Source organism: Portunus trituberculatus, chromosome 19, assembly GCF_017591435.1.
Source record: "Portunus trituberculatus isolate SZX2019 chromosome 19, ASM1759143v1, whole genome shotgun sequence".
NCBI classification, from domain to species: Eukaryota; Metazoa; Arthropoda; class Malacostraca; order Decapoda; family Portunidae; genus Portunus; species Portunus trituberculatus.
The window spans coordinates 3,887,501-3,895,000 of NC_059273.1; the positions used below are offsets into that span (position 1 = coordinate 3,887,501).

A 7,500-nucleotide genomic window follows, 5' to 3' on the forward strand; every position below is an offset into this window, starting at 1 on the left:
ATCCGAAAGACAAACACTTCAGTCCTCCATTGGGAAGTTATTACAACAGCAAAGGTTTTAATCCTCTCGAGACACGACTAGGAGGAGGAGGAGGAGGAGGAGGAGGAGAAAGGATGGGATGGAGAGTGTTCATCAGAGGAAGGGAGATCCATGGAGGAGGAGGAGGAGGAGGAGGATTGCATGTTGGTGGCTCCACAATATAGCGATTAGGTGGAGGCGAGGAATGCAGTGGACTCAGCGGGAAGAGCACGGTAGGTGTGGGAAAGCTCGGGTCAGCGGGGAGTGTGGCGAGGTGTGCAGGGGACACTTGGACAGGTGTGCGTGTGTGTATGTGTGTATGTGTGTGTGTGGGTGTGTGTGTGTGTGTGTGGAGAGCAGGTGCGACGAGGAGCTTGGGAAAGGAGGAGGAGGAGTAGGTGGAGGTAGGTGGTGGAAGGAGGATGTGGTGATGATGAAGGAGACTCAGCGATATTAAACTGAAAGATGCATGAAGTATACGTACCACCACCACCACCACCACCACCGTTTTTCTTGCTCCCTTTCTCTCTATTTACAGTCCGCATCGAGCTCGCAGGCGCTTCGTGAGGTGTGAATCGGAGCAGCTTCGTAGCCTGTGACTCAAGCATTTCCTTCTCCTTCGCCCTCACAAGGAAATGTTTCGAGCACAATGGATGGTCTTGGCCGATCGATTCAACACTTCAGGAGGCGTTTGGATTGACAATAGTGTGTGTGTGTGTGTGTGTGTGTGTGTGTGTGTGTGTGTGTGTGTGTGTGCACGACCGGATGTAATGACTGGATAGATTGTGATGGGACTGTTGCTTCACCTATAGCTGTATTGACTGACGAGGAACAAAGTGGAGACTGAAGACGTGCTGATGTGGAAGGAACGGCACTGGATGGTGTGGAGGAGCATATACGATACTAGAGAGGCAGTGAGGTGGGTGGGCTGGGTGGGCAGAGTGGGCTGGGTCAGGATAGGTAGTGAGGCAATAAGTTAACATGAGGTGGGTGGGATGAATTTGTAGTGGTGGATAGCTCAGTGTGTTTATGGGAGAGCGAGGTAGTAACTTAATGTGGAGGGGGAGGAGTTGGCTGTGGATGGCAGGGGAGGCTTGGTGAAGTGGGGTACAGGTGGATAAGTGGATAGACAACGATAGGTAAACTAAGACAAGGTAAAAAGTGGATAAAATGTATATTCAGGGTAAGGGCAGGTGGAGGTGAGAGGTGAAGGAAGTAAGTGGAGTGGAGGGTGGAGTGAGAGTGGAGGTGGTGGAGAAGAGCAAGGTGACTGGTTGGTCTAGTGGCGATTAATCACAGTTGTGTCAGCCTGAGGAGGTCAGGTGAAGCTGCTGGCGAACGTATACACACACACACACACACACACACACACACACACACACACACACACACACACACACACACACACACACACACACACACACACAGTTTACTAATCTCTCTTTCCATCAATTAGTATCTCGTTTTCTAGATGCAGAACTACACTCTCTCTCTCTCTCTCTCTCTCTCTCTCTCTCTCTCTCTCTCTCTCTCTCTCTCTCTCTCTCTCTCTCTCTCTCTCTCTCTCCCAAGCATATTCGCGTGCCTCAGTGTAATACGTCTTGGTCGCTGGAAACTGGATACACCCAAGACTCCCTTATACTACCCGACACCCGCGCACACACACACACACACACACACACACACACACACACACACACACAGGCGCCACCAAGCTCTGGCCAGGCGGGGAGAGAGACGGAGCTGGAGGAACAGAACCGGATGGAAAAAAAAAAAAAAAAGTTGAATCGGAAGTGAAAGAAATGAGGACGGAAAGGAAAGGAAAGGAAGGAAGAGAAGTGTGATAAGATAAACGAGGAGGAGGAAGAAGACTGAAGGAGAATTAGAGGGAATAATGAGGAAGAAATGAGGGGAAAGGAGACAGGAAAGGAAACAGTGAATGAGATGAAGCAAAGAAATGAGGAAGAAATGCAAAGAAAGGAGAGATGGAGGAGAAGGAGAGAGGGCAGTGAATGAGAAGGTAAGAAATAGTGAAGGAAAGTGAAGGAGGGGCGGCGGAGGAAAGCGAACAACCAAAAAAGGAGATATTAGAACGTGTACCACTTAAGAGAAAACAAATATTAAGTCAAATTTGGAAGAAGAAGCATAAAGAGATTTCACACACGACTCAAACTGGAAGAAGAACGAGGAGGAGGAGGAGGAGGAGGAGGAGGAGAACACGGAAGAAAAGGAAAGAGTACGGTAAAGGAAGACAGGAGGGAGGAAGGAAAGAAAGAAAGAAAAGTTATATAAAAGTGATAAAACCTGAAGTAAATAAGAAAATAAATAAAGAAAAGAAACGGAGATACAATGGCAATAAAGACGAGGAAAATGAAGAGAAGGGAGGAGGAGGAGGAGGAGGAGGAGGAGGAGGAGGAGAAGGAAGAGACGAATAACCTCTCTCAGCTGCTCTTCCTCGTGACAAGCTCAATTAAAAATGAATATAATATGCAAATACACCTGAGTAGTGATGGTAATAGTGAGGGAGGGAGAGGGAGGGAGGCAGGTGGGCTGGAGGGAAGAAGGAAGAGAAAGAGAGATAGAGAGAGAAGGAGGAAGTGAGAATAGAAGTGACGGGAGGAGAGAATAGTATGGAAAAACAGAGAGAGAGAGAGAGAGAGAGAGAGAGAGAGAGAGAGAGAGAGAGAGAGAGAGAGAGAGAGAGAGAGAGAGGGAGGAACGCGGGGGTTGATAATAATCTTCACGAGCTGGACAAAATAAATGTATCCCACCTGCCTCCGTAGGTGTGTAATTACCGTCCTGGGGAACCTACTGGTCATGCCACCACCACCACTACCACCACCACCACCACCACCACCACCACCACCACCACCACCACCGCCACGTAAAAGCACTCTCCACCGCCCCGACACTTTTAACACCTTCCAACACTTCCCTCGCTTCTAAAACACACTGCAGTATTTTTTCTTAACACTCCAGGGTCTAATAGCATTTAATTTTGCCGTCACCTTGTAATTTCTAGTTTTTTTTTTGTTTACAGGTAAGCACTTAGCACTTAACAGCACCTAAGAACACTTTCCTTGCATTATTTCAACACCTCTTTGTTTATAGAAGAAAAAAAATATCACTTAAAAGTCACAACTAAAACATGACAGTGATTCGACTCTTAACCCCTTCAGTACTGGGACGCATATTTACCTTGAGTTTTGGGTGTGATTAGATTATTTCATTTACTCCAGGAAGGATCTATGGAGGTCAGAAGATTAATGGCCAGAGTCCTCACTATTTTAATCCCTACATATGCTTCTGAAGCTGTATAAAATCACCAAATAGTAACCAGATTGAATATGGAAATGTGTCATGGTTCTGAAGGGGTTAACACACTCATCTCCAGCTTCCTCGACCCTTCAAGACCCTCCCAGCACCTCTTAGCACAAACAGCACCCAGGGAACACATCTCTCATCGCAGCACTTTCTCCCTGCCCCCCAGCATCGCCACACGCCCAGCCAGCACCCCGTATTCTGCAGGTAAATGGCGAAGCACGGGCTAAACACAGGTGGTAAAGGTGAGAAAATGAAGGGAAGGGAAGGTTTGCAAGTGGAATAGGAGAGGAAGGTAATACATATGGTTGAGGTGAAGATTTACGGTGTTTAGTGATGTAGTGAGCTGTGGAGGGCGGCGTGTGGATGGAAGGCTATTATTGGTTATAGTGGATGGCATGTCACTATGGTCTATGGATGGTCAGGAAGAGTATACATGTAAATACGTATGAGTGAAGACCATACAAGACTCGTGGGTTTAAAATTGGAAAATGCAAAGTAGTGTAACAGTTCACGAGGTCTAACTGTAATAAAGTAATAAATCAGGAAGGGAAGAATACAGAACAGAAATTACACGTTTAAGAAAAGATCGTAACACACAGATGGGATTGAAAGTTTAAAGTGCAAAGTACTTAGGAGTGTAACAGGAGAAACTTGTAATAACGCAGTGAATCAAGAAAGGATAAAATACACTATGATTATACACACAAGTAAGGCCATACTAGACACGTGGGGATGAAAGGTTACAACACAACACTAACCATTCTAACAGTACATGAAACTCAACTAACTGTGAAGTGCCAAGACTGTGTTACAAGGGATGAAGCACGAACACAAAAAGGAACTGTATAAAAAGAGGTCCCAGATAGAGCAGGCGAGGTGTACCGTAAAATACAGAATCGTGTGGTATAAGATGCAGATTGGAACGCCACAGAATGTTACACCTGCACGGCATGAACGGTAGGTTACAGCAGGCGGAGGGGAACGTAAAAGGAAGAAGGAAGCGGGTTCTACAAGACATACGGGCACGCAGGTGAGACAGGAGAGGTGAACCAGATCGAAGTGAGGCAAACGAACCACAACAGGTAAGTAATTAGAGGGATGAATCGCAACCAGAGACGCCTCCCTAACAAGCTCACACCACTAGAGACAACAGAACACACACCACAACATATGCTGCAATTACCCCACAAAAAAAGGTCTCGGCACGCACTCAAGGACTGGCCACACCTATTCTCTTTATCAACGGCCCAGTGAGAGGGAAGGAGATTGGCTAAGAGAACTGCTAGGGAGAAGAAAGGAGATGTCGTGGGGGTTGTTAAGCTGCAGGTTGGTCGTGCAAGGTAAGTACTATGGGTCATGTACTTGAAAGGTAGTGATGAGTGGCATGAATAAGAGAGAGAGAGAGAGAGAGAGAGAGAGAGAGAGAGAGAGAGAGAGAGAGAGAGAGAGAGAGAGAGAGAGAGAGAGAGAGAGAGAGAGAGAGAGAGAGAGAGAGAGAGAGAGAGAGAGAGAGAGAGAGAGAGAGAGAGAGAGAGAGAGAGAGAGAGAGAGAGAGAGAGAGAGAGAGAGAGAGAGAGAGAGAGAGAGAGAGAGAGAGAGAGAGAGAGAGAGAGAGAGAGAGAGAGAGAGAGAGAGAGAGAGAGAGAGAGAGAGAGAGAGAGAGAGAGAGAGAGAGAGAGAGAGAGAGAGAGAGAAGAGAGTAAAGAGAGAGAGAGAGAGAGAGAGAGAGAGAGAGAGAGAGAGAGAGAGAGAGAGAGAGAGAGAGAGAGAGAGAGAGAGAGAGAGAGAGAGAGAGAGAGAGAGAGAGAGAGAGAGAGAGAGAGAGAGAGAGAGAGAGAGAGAGAGAGAGAGAGAGAGAGAGAGAGAGAGAGAGAGAGAGAGAGAGAGAGAGAGAGAGAGAGAGAGAGAGAGAGAGAGAGAGAGAGAGAGAGAGAGAGAGAGAGAGAGAGAGAGAGAGAGAGAGAGAGAGAGAGAGAGAGAGAGAGAGAGAGAGAGAGAGAGAGAGAGAGAGAGAGAGAGAGAGAGAGAGAGAGAGAGAGAGAGAGAGAGAGAGAGAGAGAGAGAGAGAGAGAGAGAGAGAGAGAGAGAGAGAGAGAGAGAGAGAGAGAGAGAGAGAGAGAGAGAGAGAGAGAGAGAGAGAGAGAGAGAGAGAGAGAGAGAGAGAGAGAGAGAGAGAGAGAGAGAGAGAGAGAGAGAGAGAGAGAGAGAGAGAGAGAGAGAGAGAGAGAGAGAGAGAGAGAGAGAGAGAGAGAGAGAGAGAGAGAGAGAGAGAGAAAAGGTAAATAATAAATGTATGTAAAACTGTATGACTCATATTCAGAATCAACTATTTTCGGAGACCACAGAGATGATACGCCTGTTTCTGAAGACTACTCCTTGTGTGGATAATGTACAAATAGTGTTAACCTGTCACTAGAACCATAAAAAAAAAAAAAACCAAAACATTCTTAAAAACCCAGTGACTTCAATAAGAGGTCTTGGAATAATCGAGATGTAGCGTAGAAGTGTTTAAGAATACGGTGAAGGGAGGAAGTGAAGCAAGGAAGATAAACGGTGAAAGTGAAAGGAAATTGACTATGATAAGAGGAAGGTTAGCGATTAAGAAAGGCAAAAGATGAATAAAAGAAAGGAAGCGAGGTACAGTACGGAAGCATTGGAAGCAGTGAAGCAGGGGGAAGATAAGCCAGACATTTACCACCACCACGAAGAAATAGACAATGAAGGCATGCGATAGTGAAATGAAAGAGAAGCGTATATAAGGAAGGCAAAGATGAGACAGAGAACAATACACCAATGAAAGTTATATACAATAAAAGAGAAAAGAAAGAGAAAACAAAAATGAAAGAAAGCCAATAAACACCATTAAGACGACAGCGCAAAAAACAAAAGGGAGAGACAGTAACGGCAACGCACTAAACAACATCAATGAAAAAGACACAATAAAAAATAAGAAAAGGAAAAATAAAATGAAAAAAAGACGCTGAAACATAAAAAAAAATAAATTGATATATGAAACACGACAAAAGGAAAAGGAAAGAAGGAGAAATGACGCAAAAAAAAAAGTAAACAGCAGTAAAGAAAGAAAAAAACAGGAAAAATAAATAAAAGACACAACACAGCGAAAAGATGACAATGAGAACAGAAGAAAAGAAACACGAAGGGAAGGAGAGACAATGCACTGAACACGTCACCATGTCAAAAGAAGGAAAAAAAAAAAAAGAAGACAATAGTATGGAAAGAAACAAAAAAAACACGGTAGTTAGAAAAAAAAAGAAAAACATTAACAGCAAAATGAAAAAAAAATATATAAAAGGGAAACGAGAATATACAGAAAACACTAGAGTAAAAATATATATAATAAGATAAAAAATATATATATATATAAAGGAAAACATGACACAGAACATAATCACAAAACAACAGTTAGAGAAAAACACGAAATAGATAAAAAAAAACAAAAAAACATAGAAGGAAAAGGAAAATACATGGAGGTCACACGTACACACCAAACAACACCACAAAGAAGAGAAAAAAAAGAGAGAAAAGAAACAGGAAAAAAACCCCAATCTTACCTTTATCGCAGTTATCCCCCATCCATCCAGGAAGACACACCTTGTCCCCTGAGGCGTCACACTGAAGATGGCCAAACTTATCATCCCGGGGGCGGCAGAATTTAGTGCATGTAGTGTTGAAGTAGTTCTCATCACACAGCACTCTGACCCTGTAGGCAACCCGCGCCACCGAGCCAGCGTGCGTGAGGGTGTGCCAGTCAGGGCCGGGCACCAGGATACCGCTGTACGTCATGGAGTCTATCACCTCGCCACCTGCAGGAGTGTGAAGGCGTGGCGGTGAGGGGGGGTGGTGGTGGTGGTGGTGGTGGTGGTGGTGGTGGTGGTGTGTGTGTGTGTGTGTGTGTGTGTGTGTGTGTGTGTGTGTGTGTGAGAGAGAGAGAGAGAGAGAGAGAGAGAGAGAGAGAGAGAGAGAGAGAGAGAGAGAGAGAGAGAGAGAGAGAGAGAGAGAGAGAGAGAGAGAGAGAGAGAGGAGAAGAATGAAATAAATGAATAAATATGTAAATAAACAAGTAACGAAACAAAGAAAGGGAGAATATATAGAAATAAAAGATGAAAGAGAGAGAGAGAGAGAGAGAGAGAGAGAGAG

At 44.9% G+C, this 7,500-nt stretch overlaps 1 protein-coding gene across 4 annotated transcripts in view; it reads right to left on the reverse strand.

Moving 5' to 3' along the window:
- Nucleotides 1-7,500, reverse strand: part of LOC123506048 (protein jagged-1b-like) — a 214,433-nt gene that overhangs the window by 45,554 nt on the left and 161,379 nt on the right. For all 4 annotated transcript variants that reach the window (XM_045257889.1, XM_045257886.1, XM_045257887.1 and 1 more), the window contains one exon: nucleotides 6,915-7,166. In XM_045257889.1, coding sequence (XP_045113824.1) covers nucleotides 6,915-7,166 — 252 coding nt within the window. The remainder of the gene's footprint in view (nucleotides 1-6,914; nucleotides 7,167-7,500) is intronic.